This window comes from Gossypium raimondii, chromosome 6 (assembly GCF_025698545.1).
Source record: "Gossypium raimondii isolate GPD5lz chromosome 6, ASM2569854v1, whole genome shotgun sequence".
NCBI lineage: Eukaryota > Viridiplantae > Streptophyta > Magnoliopsida > Malvales > Malvaceae > Gossypium > Gossypium raimondii.
Genome location: NC_068570.1, coordinates 22,263,802 through 22,283,183, shown reverse-complemented (window position 1 = coordinate 22,283,183; position 19,382 = coordinate 22,263,802). Strand labels below are relative to the sequence as shown.

Sequence of the window (19,382 nt, the reverse complement as noted above, 5' to 3'; positions counted from 1 at the left end):
AAATAATCTCAAACAATATTTGTAAAGCAATATTTTTTTCCAAGATAGAATTTTTTTCCTAGAAACCATTTGATCATGAAAGGCCTTTCTCTTCTCTTTATAGATGCACACATTTTTTATATGCATTTTCATATGCATACTTCAAGTGGTCGAGAAAAAGCTTCAAATCAAGTTTTGGTTTCTCAATTTTTGCTAATTCTTCAAGTTTGTAGCTCTTATTGAAGGTCACTTACAAGCTATCTCCTTCTTGGACCAAAGGGTCAATGACATCTAAAGCAAACAATGAACATGCAATATTAGGATATTTCATGGCATCATGGATGTTGAATTTGATAACTTCCCCATCAAATTCCATAGTGAGAGTACCTTCATACACATTAATTATTATTTTTGATGTTTTCAAAAACGGCCTTCCTAACAAAATCAAGTTAGGATCAGAAGAGTTTTCTTCTTCCATTTCTATGACATAGAAATCTACAGGAAAAACCAGACCATTAACTTGAACCCAAACATCTTCCAAAACACTGGTTGGATACACATTTGTTCGATCAGCAAGTTGGATAATTACTCCAGTTTCTTTTAAAGGGCCCATTCTATTAGCAGAATAAATAGAATAAGGCATAACATTAATAGAAGCACCTAAATACAACATAAAATTTTTAATTTTAACATTTCCAACTCGACATGAAATAGCGAACATACCTGGATCCTTGCATTTTTTAAGGAGCTTCTTTTGAATAACCACAAATACATTTTCTCTCATTCTTACATTCTCATTTCCATTGAGTTTCTTCTTGCTGGTGCACAACTCCTTGAAAAGTTTTGCATAGTGAGGTACTTGTTTAATAGCATCAAGTAATGGGATGTTTACCTCGACTTTACAAAAAGTCTCAAAGATTTCCTCTTCTTGTGTATCTTTCTTGGTTTTGGCTGATCTTTGAGGAAAATAAGGTGGCGTCATCAATGTCTTTGGCATTTCATCGAAGGAATTTGGACGTGTCACTTCTTTCTCAGTTCCTTCCTTTGAAGTTTGGTTACACACTTTTGTTTCTTGCAATTCTTTACCACTTTTCAAAGTAATCATATTTACATGTTGCTTTGGATTAACAATAAGTTTGTGAATGTAGCTTAACTTGAGATTCCAATTGGCTAAGAGATGAGGCAAGTTAACTTACCTAATTTTTCAGATATTTTATTCTTGCATTGGCATCTTGTTGGAATTGTTGCGTGCTAGTAGCAAGAGAACAAATTATTTCATCAATAGACATACCTACCTTTGATGATGAATATTGATGAGATGACTCATGAGATGGTCCATGTCGAGCTTGTGGGGGATTGTATGGCTTTGTCCCATAGCTAAAATTTAGGTGATCCCTCCACCCCAGATTAAAGGAGTTTGAGTAAGGATCATACTTCCTTTAACGTGGGCCATAAAAACCACCAACCATATTATCAGTCTTGATTGCATCCTCTTGAAGTGTGGGACTCATATTCGTAAGGTGTCATTACTCGTGCAAATACCATAAGTTTTCACTTATTGTACATTACCCATTGACATTTGTTACACTAGAGAGGTAAGATTAGAAATTTTACTTTGAAGAGTAAAGATACTTACCTCATTCACTCATCTAAATGTGGTGTCTTGTTGCGAGCCAAATTATTGTGAATTAGAAGCCATAACATTGATCAACTCCCTAGCGTCTCTAAGAGTTTTGTTAACAATTTCTCCACCACTTGTTGCATCCATCATCTTCCATTCCATGGGTAACAACCCCTCATAAAAGTATTGAATGAGAAGTTTTTTAGAGATCCCCTGTTGAGGGAAACTCGTACACAACTATTTAAATTTTCCCAATAGTAGTGGAGTGTCTCAATATCTCTTTGTTTGATGCTACAAATCTCTGTCCGAATGTTAGCAATTCATGAGGCAAGAAAATGTTTGTCAAGGAAAAGTCTCGCCATGTCCTCCCATGTGTTGATTGATCTAGGAGGCAAGTAGAACAACTAATCCTTTGTGTGGCCAGGTAATGAAAACGGAAAGGCATGTAGTTTAATTTAATCTTCAATGATGCCTTGCGGTCTCATGCTCAAACAAACAACGTAGAACTCTTTCATATGTTTGTGAGGATTTTCATTCTCAAGTCCACGGAAGGTCAAGAGTAAATGGATAAGCCTGGACTTGAGTGAAAATGGCACCTCTAGATCACGATAATTAATGCATAATGGTTGTCACGTAACATTTTGTGCATTCAATTGTCACAAAATTTGCTCGGCCATGATTTCTTCTTCTTCTGCAAAACTACTAGTTTAATGAATTGATTCTTGTTCTTCTAGAGTTTCTAAAAGAGGAATTGAGGATGAAGAAACTCGTTTACAATGCGCAGCCTCTTTTCTTAATCATCTTGTAGTTTTCTCAATTTCAGGATCAAATTCAAGTTCACCTGCATGTAAAGAACAAGGCATAAAAGTAACAAAGTAAATAGAAATTACTCTAATTGGAACCACTCCTCGGAAACAGCACCAATATTTGGTAAGCTATTGAGACCTCCAAAAATAAATCTTGCTCAAAAAGAAAGAAAAACAAACTTTTGTAGAATGGTAAGCAAGGTTGAATCCACAAGAAGTGGGATTAGACTAATTCTTATAAAATAAATGAGAAAATAAAATTGAGGGGGGTTTAATAGTTCAATTTGGAATAAAAACTAATAACAAATAAAGCAATCAAAACAGTAAGATTTATGAAAATTCAATGTTTGATAAATATCCAGCCAAGGGAAATCACAATTTTTAATTCATAGATTGATCATTGATTTTGCAAATAATTTTTTAAATTTCTTGAATAAATTGGTTATAGCTACTCGAGACGCTCTAATAGCCTAGTCTCTCCTTAGATTCTCGGTAATCAAAGAGACGCTCGAATAATTACTTCTCTTGTTGATAAACAAACCCATGAAAATGCTCCTAGGATTTAACTTACCAACAGCCTTATGATTTAGAGGACTCAATTCTAGCCAACCATCTCACACCAGCGCAGATAATTTAAACTAGATTCTACACCTTCATAACTTGAGTTATTCACCACACGGATTAAAACCTTCCCATAATTACGGTTGAGAATATCCTAATTGGTTGTATATTAATTTGACAAATTGAAAAGTGGCCAGTTCATGCAATTCACAAATCAATAATAATATGAAGAACAAAATATGTAAAAATATTCAAGAATCTAAAAACATGAAGAATGATAATCTCACAATTCAATGAATCAAAAAGACCTTGATAAAACCCTTGACTAGAATGAAGAAGTTAACAATCCGTGAAGAGAAATAGAATAACAGAAGAAAATATGAAAGCCTTGTACCTCTTTTTCATGCCCCCGAAAGCCTCTTTAAATACCCTCCAAGATCTTTTAGATAAGAGCTCAAAATAAGGTTTTAAAATTTAAAATCCTAATCAATCCCTGAAAATAAGGCTTTGAAAAACTCTTCCATAAAGATAGGGGTTTGTTAAAAACTGTAAAAGAAAAAACATGCAGCTTTGTTTCTCCGAGCATAAGCCGTGGGCAGGCCCTATTCTGACTTTTTCTGCCCATCTTCTTAGTACATAAGATACCCAAACTTCATTTTGCCCATAAAAACCTCCGTATGGCTTCCAAATGATTTCAACTCTCTTTTTATCCTACAAAATACAAAATTCAACCAAAAGATGAGTTTACAAGCATATTAAGTCATCAAAACACATAAGAAATTCTCAAAATATATGCAAAATTACACTCTAACACTTCTCATCATGACGTCACTCTCTGTTTGTACCTTACTTTGACTGAAATGTGAGGCATATTCCATAAATCTCCACCTTGACTCGTATTTTCACAATGCCTTCTTTGCCAAAGCCCGCCACGAGTTTATCTTGAACTTTGCAAGAAATTAACTGACTCCAACCCATGCTTGAACTTTGAAACCAGAAGACTTCTACTCCTCGACTTGTGCACTACTAAATCAAAACTGACCTGGGTCTATTTTCCATGAATGCAGTGCCCTATCTTTTTAAAACCTGCACCCAAAATAGAACTTTTCTTTATTCAAAATGGTCACACATTTTTCCCTCCAATGACCAAGTTGCCTTTTCTTCAAACGAGTCGAATCTGACTTGTAACAGCCCGAATTTGGGGCTAATTGGAATAGTGGTTTCGGGACCACAAATTCAATGAGAAAAAAAATATTTTCATTATATTTTTATGGTCTACAATTTCATAAAATAATTTTGTGAAAATTTCGTTTGAAAATTTTGACGTTTGGGCACCCAATTTAGTCAAAAGAACTAAATTGTAAAAATTGCAAAAGTTGAGTCCTATATGTTAGAGGTGTCCAATTGTTATGAAATTTTAAATTAGAGGTCTTTATATGGTAATTAGGCCATTGGTTAAGTTGGTGGACAAAAATGGGCATGGTTATGCATGTTTCCAAAGTTTTTCATTAAGGGCATTTTCATCATTTAGTTATTAAAATGAATTAAAAACATAATTAAAAACCAATTTTTGTTCATCTTCTCCATAAGGCCAAATTTAGTAAGGAGGAAGCCATGGTTAGGGTTTTCAAGCTTCCAAGCTCGATTGTAAGTCTGTTCTAGCCCCGTTTTTATTAATTTTTATGTTTTTGAAATCCTCGTAACAAGATCTAGCTATTTCTACTATTATTTTGAACTAGGGTTTATGTTTAAAATTTTACCCATGAACGATATGCATGTATTTTGATGTTTTATGGAAGAATATGAATGTTTGGGTGTGATGAACGTCTTTTACTAAGTGATTTTCGGTGAAAATGCCAAAAAGGATTAATTTGTAAAAGTTATAAAATATGTCACAAGTGTGTGAATAAGTGAGTATTTTGAACTGCTATAGTTATGAAAATGGTTCAGCTAGGCCTAAAATCCAAAGAAATTGAATAAAAATTATTTTACGAGCCTAAGGGCAAAATCGTAATTTTGTGAAACTTTAGGGGCAAAAACATATTTTTCCAAAGTATGATTTTTGGACTGGAATGAATAGTGTGAATGTTATATAAGTTAAATGTATTGTTATAAATTAAGAAAGACAAGAAATTGAAATTGATCGATAAAAAGAAAAGTGAGAAAAAGTGAAAAATTCCCGAATAAACCTTTGGAATAAAAAGGGATACGAATGAAGTGACAAAAATGATCACATGTGTGGCATGGACTGTGTGTAGGCCACTATGTAAAAGTGAAAGTGATGGTCACGTGTGTAGTACTATGTGCAGGCTACTATGTGTACCGGAATGATAGGTCGCATGTGTAGTACTATGTGCAGGCTACTATACGTACCGGATAGTTTCGATCACGTGTGTAGTACTATGCGCAGGCTACTACATGTATCGGATGGTAATGGTCATATGTGTAGTACTATGTGCAGGCTACTATGTGAACCGAACATCATTGATCAATAAGGTGGTTGCTATGTGTTGAATCCACCGAGTATCTATTATTATTCCGAAGTGTTCATCGGGAAATTGACTAAGTGTAATTGAGTGATGAATATATATGTGGAATTGAATTGAAGATTGACTTGAAATTGGAAATGAGAAATTGGATTGCTTTGAATATAGTGATAAATTGAATGAATTTTATATGAGTTGAAATAAACTATTGGAATGAGATGTGAAAAATTCAATGGAATTGAGATAGTGAAAAAGTGAAATTATGAAAGAATACATTTTACAACAAAACAGTTTAGACAGCTACAGTTGTGTGAATTTGAAAAATCACCAAAAATGAAGAAAATTTAATTATAGAGTGAATAAGATATGAAATGAAAGCTTAATGAGTCTATTTTTACATAAAAGAAACAGAGCAAGTAAAAGAGTTATATATTTTGAGATATTTGAATTTTAGTGAGGCAGGGTCGAATTGATTTCGGAATCCCCTATTCTGAATTTGGAAAACAATTAAAAATTGTAAAAAAATAATTATGAGTTATAATTTATATGCTTAGAATCCTTAATGAGTATATTTTCAAAAGAAATAAATGAAAATATCATCTGAATTCTTTACAATGAGATAATTCATTTTTAGTGAAGAGAGGTCAGAGATGTTGAGCAGTGAAACAGGAGTGACTTTAAAGAATAAACTATACTAATTGGCCAAGTAAAAAATTCTGAAAATTTTATGGTAAGAAGATATATGAGTATAGTTTTGGGAAAAATTAACGGATATTAATTTGGAGCTCTGTAGCTCCAGATAAAAATGATTTAGTGACTCTGACTCAAATAGACAGCTTTGAATTTAAATATAAGTGAATAGTGAAATTATGTATAATGCTATTTGAGCATGTTATATACATAAAGGATGTGGGATGGAGAGGAGGAGGAGGACAATAAAGTATATGAATGAATTGTGTATAATTGGTTATATGCCTAATTATAATCGATAAACATTGAAATAGAAGTGATGTTTATATTGGTGCTACTGGTCATGGTAAGCTCATGAGAGAAAATAAAGTTTCATAGCACATGTGTGTGGTATATTTGGCATGAAGTGATGTCATGAGTGACTCATGAATTAACTCATGTTGGTAAGTTGATGCATAATTATAGTATTCAAATATATACATATTTGTAATATTTTGCTATGTGATTCGGAAAAAGGGTAATAAATAGCATAATGAAAATTTGGCCATGGTGTTAGTTTATGTTAAATGAGTGTTTTATGGCATATCTTAAGTAATGAAATGTTATAAAATTTGAGGTTAATGTGCTAGTCAAATAAATGAAAAATGAATTAATTGCATATTCTTAATTTTGACATATGCTTGGTATATGAAACGTAATAATATATGCTTGAATAAACTTTAAGTTTTCGAATGACATGGATTTGATGGTGATAAGAATCGAATATTGAATTTATGAAGCACAGGTGATTTATTATTGTTGTGTGATAGCTTGGTTCGAGAAATTGATTAGGTAAATGGTAAGTGGAAGCATTTATGGATTTAGAAGAAAATTTGGAATGAACATGAAATTTAGCTCAATTAAATTATTTCATCAATTAAACATTGTGTATACCAGAATGTGTTAGTGAATTACATATTAGCAAATTAACATTCGAAGTTCGGTAAGTGATATATGAAATTAATATGAAAAGATTTATGATTGTTATTAATATTGATTCTGAAATAAAGTGGATTCTTCAATATTGGATTTATTTAACGAATATATTGAGCATATGAATGGGTATGTATTGGGCCTCGTATACCCTAATTAGTGACTTGAAGAGAATAATTTGAAAGTTTTTAATTTGGATGAAATTTTATAACTTGGTTTAATATGTCTATAAGTGTATTTATTTTGGTAATAACTCGTACCCTATTCCAGCGTTGAATACGGGTAAGAGGTGTTACAATGTGACATCACCAGATTCGGCCCTAATGTTTAGGCCGGGTTTGGAGTGTTACATGACTCTTTAACAAACGAATGACATGTTGTTTTACTAGTCATCGTTGATCCTTGTATAACATGAAGACTGTTAGTCTTTCTACCTTTCATCAAAATGGGAGTCCCATGAGATATCTTAATTCGCTTGACTCGATGTTAATTTTACAACCCTTTGAGTCTAAATTTCCCAAAGAGATGAGATTTCTCTTTAAATCAAGCACATGCCTGACATCTCATAATGTTCTGATTGTCATGTTGTGCACCCTAATCTAAATAGAACCAAAAAAAATTACCTTACAGGATAAGTCATTCCCCATATGCACAACTCCACCTTCAACTGAACTGTATATAGAGAACCAATCCTTGTTGGGACACTTGTGGAAAGAACACCCCAAATTTAAGATCCACTCGGACTTAAGTTTGAAGCTTTTGCTCGTTGACACCAATAAGAAATCATCACCCTTGTTGTCAGCCAAATTAGCATCAGTTAATTCTTTCTCGTTGCTCTTAGCAGCCCTCTTATCTCGTAGCTTAAAACAATCTGCCTTGACGTGACCTAACTTCTTATAGTAGCGACATCTCCTATCTCGGTTATTAATGTTACCAAAATCGAGGCTTGCCTATTTGACTTACTACCTGAACTAAACTCATTGTCGAGTTTGTCTCTACTCAACAAGCGACCCTTCATATCCTCAACTGAGATTTATCTATTTCATAAATCAAGTTCTCCCTGAAAGACTTGTATGGAAAACGTAAATACCACAATAATAGCATAGCATGATCTTCATCATCAATATAAACATCAACATTCTTTAAATCAATCAAAAGAGTAATAAATTGACTTATGTTACCTCTAAGTTGCTTACCTTCGTCCATGTAGAATGTGTATAGTCGATGTTTCAACACCAATTAGTTAGCCAGAGACTTTGTCGCACAAAGGGTTTCTAACTTTTTCCACAAGACGTATGTCGTTTTCTCCATCAAAACCTCCTGCAATACACTATTTGAGAGGAAAAATTGAATTGCAGACATTATGATTGTTTCATATCCGCGGGCTTCTTCCCTGTAATGACCTTTTTCATATCGTTCTGAATCAGTATTGTCGTCATCCAAACTTACCACAGATTAAAATTTGTGATGTCATCAAACTTCTTAATGTTTAACCTTATTGTTTCCATCTCTAAACAGGTTGAATGCGAAAATAAAACTAGATAAGATATCAGTTTGTTAGGGATAAATCTGATGAAGCAACAAAGAAATTGAAAAGATCAAATACAAATATTTACGTGGAAAATCCCTCCAGAGAGGATAAAAAACCATGGGCAAAGATAAATTCACTATAACAGAAAAAACGAAGAGTACAAAGATGAAGATAAAAACTAAATCCCAAACTCAAAAATAAAAACCCTCAAAACTTAAACACAAAATTCTCTGAAAGCTAGTAAAAGCTAATACCTAAATGTGTTATGAGTTAATCTTTCTAGGGTTAAAAAAGACCTACTTATAGGTTAAATTCGTAGATCAAATAATCTTAAAATAATATACACTAATTAGAGTTCGATTGAAACAAAAACTCAGAATTTAACTAGGAGAAGAAAATTGAGAAAATTACATGACACGTCGTGACATCCCTTGTCGTGTTGTCGTGACGTCGTTTCTAGTTCTCTCCTATTTTCACGACATCTCTTGTCGTGTTGTCGCAACAGTCATTTCTGGTTCTCTCATGTTTTCGTCGTCCCATTGTTGCAATGCCGCTCTCTGTTCGTGCCTTAATTTAATCGAAATGTAAGGCATATTCCGTAGAAATAAATAAATAAAAATTCAAAAATCAAATTAAAAAGAGGTTATCAGCGCAATTTCAATAATTTCAACAAATTTGGGAACAATTGTTGCAAGTGTTATTTGCACAACTCATTTGACTTTGTTGTTGGTAAGTACTAGCAAGTAACCAGGTTGTCTTTTTCATAACATTTTTAAAGATAATTTGGATGCTTTTTCCACAGTTTTCTTGCATTCAATACGTTGGATTTCTAAACCACACGTAATAATTTGACCACTTTGTTTATTATCTTGGAATTCCTAAAACAAAAAACCCATTAAAACGAAAGAAAGAAAAAACAACTCAAAAAGATGGCAAGGCAGCTCAGAACCAGATCTCTCTGTAGCTCATGACATAAGTAGAAACAGATCCAAGGAACAAAAAAAAAAACCAGACCCATGTCTGAAAATCCACTTGTTTCTGTAATAAATGAGGTCAAAGCTTTAGCCCTTTTCCTTTTAAACCATGTTCTTTGTAACCATTGTTGATGTTCATTGAAAGAACACTTTTGAAAATTTTGCATCTTTCTTTCTTCCTTTCTGGTTCACTTTCTCGTGTTTTCATATCATCCAATCAATTTCATAGTCAAATAAGAAGTGTCTATCAGTTCTTGAACCTCACCATTAATGGTTTCTCATCCCTAGGCCAAGTTTTTATTTTTGCCTTCATTTTAGGTCCCTCAAAAAGATCCCTTTCAAATAACTTGTTTTTCTATTCCAAAATCTGAAATTTGGTTGAATTTAGAGCTAAAATTGTGTTCTAGGCACAAAGTTCACCATTTCCTAATGGAAACTAAGGGTTTTATTGATTTCATTGGCTTCTTACCACTGTTCACCCTTTTTGTCTCCAACATATCTATGGCCAACACTTGGTTCATTGGGTCTATCGAACTGGGTTTTCAAGGTTCTCAAATAAATTGGATCGACAATAATGGGTTGTTCCTAGTATCAAACAACTCATTGTTTGGTTTTGGCTTCACCACTACCAAAGATGTCACATTGTTTTTCCTGGTTATCATGCATTTGGAGACCACAAAGGTCATTTGGGTAGCTAACAGAGACTTCCCTGTTTTGAATTCAGACCAGTTTGTGCTCGAAAAAAATGGCAATGTTTTGTTACATAAAGGGCCAAGTGTTGTCTGAACGACAAACAGTGGTGGCACTGGCAATGGGATGTACGGTCTGGTGTTGCAGGATTCAGGGAATTTGGTTTTGCAAAAGGGTGATGGGAAAGTAATGTGGCAAAGCTTTGCTTATCCTTCGGATACCCCATGTTTAAACAAGGGATGAAACTTGAAAGCAATCTTAATCTTAGTAGCTTGAGTTATGTCCTCAAAATCGAGCATGGAAACATGGTTCTCTCCGCCATTTACTTGAATCCACAGCCATATTGGTCGATGGGAAAGGATGCTCGAAGGAACATTGACAAAAACGGTGGAGAGGTGGCTTTTGCTTCTATTGATCGGAATTTATGGAGGTTCTTCGATGAAAGTAAAATGTTGTTGTGGTAGTTTAGTATCTTGGAATGCAACTTGGATCGCAGTGTTGGGAAGTGATGGGTTTATAAGGTTCTTCGATCTAAATACAAAAGGGTCTTCGGGAACTTCAAAAGGTCTCGATGATCCGTGTGGGACACCCGAAGCTTGTACGCCTTATTTTGTTTGCTCCGGTTTGGTAGGAAACACTTAGTGCCAATGTCTATTGGAGCTTAGTCCGAGCACTTGCAAAACAGGTATTGCTTCCCATTGTGGTAATGGAAAGGATGATGATGTAGCTCTTGTAGATGTAGGAACCGGGCTCGATTATTTTGCACTTGGCTATGTTTCTCCTTCATTGAAAACAGATCTGAGTGGCTGCAAAGCATTTTGTGTTAGTAGTTGCCACTATATGGTTATGTTCTATGACAATAGCTCAAGGAATTGTTTCCTTTTTGATGACGTTGGGAGCTTCCAAAGCTCTAAACACAAGTCTGATTTGGTTGCTTTTGTGAAGATGTCGAGAAATGAAAATGGTGGAGAGGGTACAAAAGGGACACGAGCCTTCCCATATGTTGTGATTATAGTGGTTTTTGCTGTAGTTTTCATTTTAAGCTTACTTTTTGTCATTGAGATACTATAAGAGAAAAAGAGCAATGCTAGAATCTCCTGGTGACATTTTAGAAGAAGATACCTTTTTGGAGGGTTTAACTGGGATGCCTACTCGGTTCACTTATAACGACCTTCAAATTGCTATGAATAACTTCTTTGTTAAGCTCAGACAGGGAGGATTCGGCTCGGTGTACCAAGGAACACTTCTTGATGGAACTTAGCTTGCTGTGAAGAAATTGGAATGTATTGGTCAAGGGACAAAAGAATTTCGACCTGAAGTTGGCATTATCGGATGTATCCATCACCTCCATCTAGTCCAATTGAAAGGCTTCTATGTGAAAGGAAGCAATCGGCTTCTTGCTTATGAATACATGGCAAATGGTTCCTTAGATAAATGGATCTTCAGAAGAAATGGAGAAGAATAATTGCTGGATTGAGAAACGAGGATCAATATTGTAGTGGAAACAGTTAAAGAGCTAGCTTATCTCCATGAAGATTCTGATGCAAAGATAGTGCATTGTGACATAAAGTCGGAAAACATATTACTTGATGACAATTTCCTGGCGAAAGTCTCCGATTTTGGCTTGGCAAAGCTAATGACTAGAGAGCAAAGCCATGTTTTCACTACTCTAAGGGGCACCAGGGGGTACCTCGCACCTGAATGGATCACAAACTACGCAAGATCAGAGAAAAGTGACGTTTACAGCTATGGCATGCTGCTGCTGGAGATCATTGGGGGAAGGAAAAACTTCAACCCCTCTGAATGTTCAGAAAAATCGTATTTCCCATCCTTCGCTTTCTAGATGTTAGAGGCAGGGAAGCTTATCGATATCATTGATCCACAGCTGAGCATAGAAGGCAAGGAGGAGCGCATTTACACTACTATCAAAGTTGCATTATGGTGCATACAGGAATATATGCATTTAAGGCCATCAATGAAAAAAGTTGTTCAAATGCTAGAAGGTCTCTTCCTTGTTCCAAAACCATCAATGTCTTCTCCGTTAGGTTCTGAGCTTCATTCGAATCGATAGGCGTGATTGGAGATGGCACAGTTTCAGCCTCAGCACTATCGGAGTTCAACGGTGGTGATTATCTTTCAACTGTTCGGCTTTCTGGTTCTAGATAACGGTTTCTTGGGAGGACAGTTGTAGTTCAACTGTTGCTTTAATCATTAATTTAGATTAGGTGGAGTTATACAGATGAAGTTTTGAGATGTATAAATGAATCTTTAATTTTGATTTGATTGTATACATTTACATAAATAAATATATCAATTTACTTTTGTATTAGATTAATATAATTATTTATATATTCAATATATAAACTTAAAATGGTACTACATCGAGTCAATTTTAAATTAGCATCCAATCAATTTCGATATTACAAATTTTGAATAATTCCATGAATAATTCTAAATATGGGTTAATTTGGATACATTTTATTTTAGATTTTGTGATTTTTGAGTTAAAGTTGATGCGATCCCGACCGCATCATGTTTCGATACCACTCGACGCCATTGAGAATGGTCAAAACACGAGGGCCCCAAGTGCAAGATGAAGTTTAAACTTCAGCTCAATGAGCTCAATCTTAGATTTCCCAGCTTGTTCTTAGCTCGACCCATCCAATGGAGCTCAATTCGGCTTAATGCTAGCTCCTTGAGCTTGATTTCAATTTATTTAATTGCATGCATTTAAGTTGCTGGAATAAATTTATTGAGTTAGTTAATTAGTTAAATTCTAGCTCAAATAATTTAATTTTAATTTTAATGTGTATAAATTCTGGACATTTGTTTAACTAAGCTTAAATGTGTTCTAGTTAGTGCATAATTTTAATGTGTCAAGTTTAGGACAAATTTATCATTTGTTGATAATTAATTTGTCCAACCGAATGAGCTATTCAAGTTGTCTTAGCTGCAGCCTTATTTAAGCTGTCCTTGTTCCAGCCGAATTTATGATGTTTAAAACTAATTAATTGTTCAATTTAATTTGTACAGGTACTTGTATGGGGACGACATGGACATTGGCAGCCCTTGCATGCATTTGTTGATTCATTGAAGATGGTTGCTGGATATGCATGCATTTGCACATTCATTGAACTCCTTTAATGAGCAGCATGTATTCGGTCATACATGAACCTTGGAGCTGCACTTTTCATTTTTTTTTAGCTGATCATTTATCTCTTCAAGGCAGCAATTTAAGATGTTCACATTGCTAGAGGTTTTTTTCACATTGGTGGCTGATCAATTTCGTCCCTTCACACTTAAAGGCTGTTGGAGTTCATCAATTCACACTATTTGGGCTGTTCATGCTCCAAAACTCCCATTAAAATGTTGCTGCACGTTTAGCTTCTCAAGACAGGATTTAAGGAGCTCATTTAAGCACTTGGCCGAACTTAGACATGGCTAATCAACCCCCAACTCTTCCAAATACATTCAGCTGACTCTCCTTCATCTAGAAGTTGTCCAATGGCATTCTAAAGAGCTGAATATAGACTTGGAATTTATTTGGATTTATTCTGGAATTTTTTAGCTTATTAAAAGTTGAAATCAGCTGTCCATTTAGTTACTCAAGTGTCCATTCAACTAGCCTAGGAATTTAGCTATAAATAGTTTGTTTTGTAATCATTTTAAGGGTTAGACAACATACCTAGACATTTTATGAATTTTAATTCATTTGTGAGTTTATTCAACTCTCTAAATTCGTTTAAGACTCAAGTAGACTTATCTAGCTTGCTAGTGGCGTCTGTCTTGTTTCTTTGACCTTATCACTCAATCCCGAGTGTGGCGTTCAACCCCGATACCTTTGGTTCCTATCTCTTAATAGATAGTGGGTCAAGGTCATTTCTATCAACTATCCATCACCTTAAGTGTTAATAAGTCTCGGGTCAATACTCACTAATAGTATTGGTTCTTTCTTGAACTTAAGTTTACCTATCCATTCCTGCTATCTTCATTGCCTTACTTGTTACTTTCCTTAGCTGAGCCATCACCTATCCTATCCCTAAACACTTCTTAGCCGAACCATCACCTATCCTACTCTCAAGACACTTTGCAAACCTTCGTTAAGTCTATAATCAGCCGAACAAGTTCAAACTCCAAGCAAGAACGATAATTCTCTGTTTAAATGATCGGGCACGTCAACGACCTGACTCACATCACCGAGCCGGTTCGTATAAAAAATTATATTGAGTTTGAATCATTGTAAGTTGTTAATAGTAAAGGTATAAATGAGATAGTAGTGTTGACAAGTTATTCGAGTTTGAATTCGACTTGGAAAAAACTCCAACTCGAATCAATAATTATCAAGCTGAGCTTAAGCTTAAGCAACTCAAGCTATCGGGACGAATTAGAGCTTAATAATACACTTGTGAGCATAATCAAACTTTTTTATTTTTAATATATATTTTAATTGTTTTTATATTATTAAATTATTTTATTATCTTGAATATATATTATTGTTAATTCTACTTTTATTATTGAGTCGAATTTAAGTTTGAGCTTAAATTAATATAAATTTAAGGCTTATTATTTTATTATTTTGACATATAATTTTCTTATTAGGTTACCTAAGTAATAAATTACATCTCATTAAAACTATTTCACATCATCCTCGTTAATTTTTAATGAACTTTTATCAAATCTGTTAGAAAAATAATTTAAAAAAAACAGAGGTTGATGGTTAAAAAAATAAAAATGCAATTAAGACTATTTTAACAAAATATGTAAAATTAGTGGCCAAATTTATAATTAAGCTTAAATTTAATTAAAATCGAGTTTGGAACTTATATACAAAATTTGATAAATCAACTTAATCCAACTGCCATATTAAAATCGATGATTGATTGATTTTATATTGGTATCATTGTGTGTGAACCACCCATTTTGAAACCTTCAGTAGAAGAAGATGACGAGTTCATCAGCAACCTTAAGCTCCTCTTCATTTTCTTCAACCTCAGCCCTATCTTCATCTAAATTCAGATTCAAATTTCCCTCCTTTTCACGAACCTCCTCTCTCTCATCTCGCGCCCAGCCATTCACCGCTTCTTCTTCCACCACCACCCACAACATCTCAGGTACTGTAATTTCAAAGAAAACCCGATCAGTATTCAAAGTTTTAATCTTCTTTTCACCAGTTTTACTTTTTAAAAAACTGTTTTGATTTACAGGAGAAATTCGTCATTGCAGTTTGAGTAGGAGGAGAGGGCTGGCTTTTACTGCAACGCTACCGTTTCTTCTTCCTCTGCATGAATTTGTAGACTCTGTTGCCGCTAAGGCAGTTGAGTAAGCAATTAATAAACGAATTCTTCTTAATTGGGGTTTTGATTTGAGCATGTTGAGTGAAGACGGATTCCTTCGGAAAAGTTTTCGAAGTGTCATCCGCTAGAAGCTGTTAAACCCCTCCTCGGGTTAGTATTGTCCTTGTTTAGTGTTTTGTCTCCTAATCTGCTTGAAGAAGAGTAGCATACTTGCTCATAAATATCCTATGTGCTGTGTAGGGTTAAGGTCAAATCCAACTAGATGCAAATGTTCATATTTTATTGATAGGTGGTCATGTATGGATTCATCCTGACAAGACACTTTCACCCTGTTGAACCTGCCACCTCTTTAGATAAAACCTTAACCGCATATAATACCGTCTTGTTGAGAGGTTCATTGGCTCTGGACAAACGACACTTCGAGGACTTATCTTGAAGAAGTCAGCCTTCCTTAACAAAATGTTATATTATCGAATGTGAATCGACATTCTTTATTGATAAAGGTCAGGTTCGGGTCAAAGCGAGTATCTGCGTATAAAGGAAGAGATAATTAAAGTAGTAACAAAGGGAAAGGCTGCTGGTGTTCTTCGTTTGGTATTTCATGATGCTGGAACCTATGAAATGGATGAAAATTCAGGTACCCCATCACTTGCCACATTATGCATTGATAGAAATTTAGCAAGGATGTAAGCTTGTTTTAACATTATTGAATCGAATTGAACTCCGATTTTGCTGCATGCTAAATTGCTATTTTTACCTATTGGCAGGTGGTATGAATGGTTCCATAGTTTATGAACTCGAAAGACCTGAAAATGTGGGCCTCAAGAAATCTCTGAAGGCACCGTCTATGTATTTATATGTACTTTTCGGCTTTTTTTTGCTTTGCTCTTAAGTTGTCACACTTGAATTGGATGCATTGGTCTTTTTAGGTTCTAGAGAAAGCCAAGAAAGAAATCGAAGCTATACAATCAGGTTTTTTTTTTTCTTTCTGCAATATTGGATGAAAAGGATTTTGATGGAAATGAATGGTATATCGTCATGCTAAGATGTGGATTTTCTTTTCCATTATTAGTATCATGGGCAGACATGATTGCTGTTGGTGGAGCTGAAGCTGTTTCCATTTGCGGAGGTCCGAAAATCCCAGTTACATTAGGCCGACTAGATTCTGGGTGAGCACCTAGCTTTGACCATTTAGAATGACGCAGCTTAAATAATAGAGAACTTGATATCTAGACACTTCAATTGAAATTCGAGAATGGCCAAATGAGTGTATAGTTATTTGCAGATACGGTAACTATGATACGATGTAGCAGACTTTGTTTTTTGCATCTTTTCCGGTTTGAAATATGTCAAATATAAGTTCACTCTAGCTTTAACTTGGAGTGCTGGTTTATTTCTATTACATTTTTGTGGCATCTACTTGAGATTTTTGCTGAAAACTCAATGTAGGGAGTCAGACCCTGAAGGTAAGATGCCTGAAGAGTCTCTGGATGCTTCTGGCTTGAAGCAGTGTTTTCGACGAAAGGGCTTCTCGTGAGTTTTTTCTTGCAAGCATCCTTTTTCATTTTCTTGATCTGTGTTCACAGCTGTTTTGATCTCCATTTATCAATATTCGATGGTTTAATACCCAGATATAGAATCATTGTCAATAAAGCTTAGTTTTGAACTTAGCTTTAAACATCATGTTTAAAGAAATACATGGCATGTTGTTCTCATTTTTGCAGAACACAAGAACTAGTTGCTCTGTCTGGGGCTCATACTCTTGGCAGTAAAGGTTTCGGAAGTCCGGTTGCTTTCGATAACTCGTACTTCAAAATTCTTCTGGAGAAGCCATGGAATTCTTCTGGTAACACAAATCAACTCAACTCATATTAATACGATATCTTTTATTTCTTTAATTATTTTCTTGTTTTTAATCAACGGATTGAATATCTTTTCAATCCTTGGCTCTGAAAAGTGCTTGATGATAGAGATGATCCTAATGTTAGTTGCCAATTTATACGAATACCATCTATAATTATGAACTATGAAGGCATTTCTAGCCCTTATGGACCGACCTTATTCACAAAAATAAGAGCACTAAGTGATACCTAACGTGTATTTTGGGTTGGCCGTCGTTTGCTTTATATTTGAGCTAGTGAACTGCTGACACATTTATGTACTGATTGTTCTCATGTAGCTGGTATGACAAGCATGATCGGACTTCCTTCAGACCGTGCCATTGTAGAGGATGACGAATGCTTAAGGTTCGTGTTGAAAATCCGCTTAAATTTTTCTTTCAATGGAGTTCATTACCAAGCCTAGTTTGGGTTTAAGGGTTCTCTGTTAAACAACATTTAATGCAATTCTCACTGGCAAACTGATATAGCGGGACAAATGAAGTATGGTTATTTGAGAATGAACACTTGCATGCATGAAAAGGCTTTCATCAGCATACTCAAATAACAGACTAACGGGAGAGCTTATTTGATCACCGCAGGTGGATCACAAAATATGCAGACGATCAGAATATGTTCTTTGAAGATTTTAAGAATGCATATATGAAACTAGTCAATTGTGGTGCAAAGTGGAAGAGCATGTAATTAATTTTGGAAGAGCAAACATTCTCTTCATGTTTTGTCTCCTTCTCTTCATGTCTTGTCTCCTTGATTGGTCAAGACTCAGCAGGAAACTGTTGTGTAACAGATGAATAAAAGGAGGATTTATGTATACATTAAGATCTGAGAGCAGTTAATATATCTGGTTTGGGGGATTTTTCAAGACCTTGCTAATGTCTTTCAGGTTGGTTGGTTTTCGGTCTTTGACAGGTCGCTTTGTAACCAACCCCAAACATCTAGTACGCTATAGCTCAAAGAAAACTCGTGCCCAGAAGACCTTGAGCAATTAGCATGACCAAATGTGAATCTAAGAGCAGTCCACGTGACATGGTAAATAGATGTCAAGAGTATGTTTCACTTTTAAGAGATACATGGAGTTGTCGAGGTTGTTGGGCCACAAACTGGCCAGTAACTTTCGGGCAACCCAAAGATCTGGTATAAATACTTATAGGTAGCATACATCACTATCTTCACCTTCTTTGCCTTTGCTTGTTTTCTTTTCCTCACCAGAACCATTGCATCTCGAATTGTAGATGCAGAAAGAAAAGTGGAAATTACTTAATGAAGCTATGAGCAAGCTAACAAAACTGAATGAGCTACTATTGAGCTGATATATGTAGCTGAGGAGCCAAAGAAGCCAAGCTGACAGTAATAAATTATGAAGCTGACTATTTAAATGATGAGCCAGCACATAAATAATTCTAGAATGAGACGGCTGTAATATTTTGGGTTTTTTATAAAAATAATACTAAAAAATAATTTAATACAAAAATAGTGTGGAAAAAATATTAATTACAAAAATGGGATTTTTTTTTACTGTGCCGCCTTACTTTTTCCCTAATTCCCTAATCATAATGTTTTAAAAAAATGAATTTTTATTAGTGTCATCTAACATAGTGATGGTATCGGTATGTATTCTTTAAAAATATTTATATTTTCAATTGCATACACTGTGGTTTTAAAATAAAAAAAAAATTATTGATGCCATCTGACACATCGGCGAAATTATTTTAATTTTTCAAAAATAATGGTTGACAAAAAACAAAGTTGTTGAACAAAAAAAATAGCCACTGACTGTCAGGCGACAACAATTTAAAAATTAATTTTAACATTTACTAACATAAGAGCTAAAAAACATAACTTATACATACTTTAGATATTAAATTGAGACAAAAAAAATT

The 19,382-nt window shown here is 34.6% G+C and overlaps 3 protein-coding genes across 6 annotated transcripts; 2 read left to right on the top strand and 1 right to left on the bottom strand.

Moving 5' to 3' along the window:
- Positions 1–229: 229 nt before the first annotated feature.
- On the bottom strand, positions 230–1,084 carry LOC105771823 (uncharacterized). The gene is made up of 2 exons (XM_012593214.1): positions 703–1,084; positions 230–639 (listed from the first exon to the last, which is right to left on the bottom strand). Exons 1-2 carry the CDS (start codon positions 1,082–1,084, stop codon positions 230–232), a joined length of 792 nt encoding a protein of 263 aa, XP_012448668.1.
- An 8,439-nt stretch (positions 1,085–9,523) lies between these two features.
- Positions 9,524–12,593, top strand: LOC105771821 (G-type lectin S-receptor-like serine/threonine-protein kinase SD2-5). The gene is given in 5 exon segments (XM_052632285.1): positions 9,524–10,530; positions 10,533–10,785; positions 10,787–11,365; positions 11,367–12,364; positions 12,367–12,593. Coding segments are annotated over 5 exon segments (2,421 nt in total). The 5' UTR covers positions 9,524–10,049; the 3' UTR covers positions 12,477–12,593.
- A 2,590-nt stretch (positions 12,594–15,183) lies between these two features.
- LOC105773990 (putative L-ascorbate peroxidase 6) lies at positions 15,184–18,364 on the top strand. 4 transcript variants are annotated; one of them, XM_052632739.1, is made up of 10 exons: positions 15,184–15,421; positions 15,515–15,629; positions 16,108–16,241; positions 16,372–16,463; positions 16,534–16,576; positions 16,677–16,773; positions 17,054–17,137; positions 17,329–17,450; positions 17,784–17,850; positions 17,973–18,102. In XM_052632739.1, exons 1-10 carry the CDS (start codon positions 15,253–15,255, stop codon positions 18,019–18,021), a joined length of 972 nt encoding a protein of 323 aa, XP_052488699.1. In that variant the 5' UTR covers positions 15,184–15,252; the 3' UTR covers positions 18,022–18,102. The 4 variants fall into 4 exon arrangements, with proteins under 4 accessions (XP_052488699.1, XP_052488698.1, XP_012451722.1 ...); XM_052632738.1 differs by having other exon boundaries at positions 15,188–15,421; positions 16,372–16,418; positions 18,084–18,364; XM_012596268.2 differs by having other exon boundaries at positions 15,188–15,421; positions 18,084–18,364.
- Positions 18,365–19,382: the final 1,018 nt, after the last annotated feature.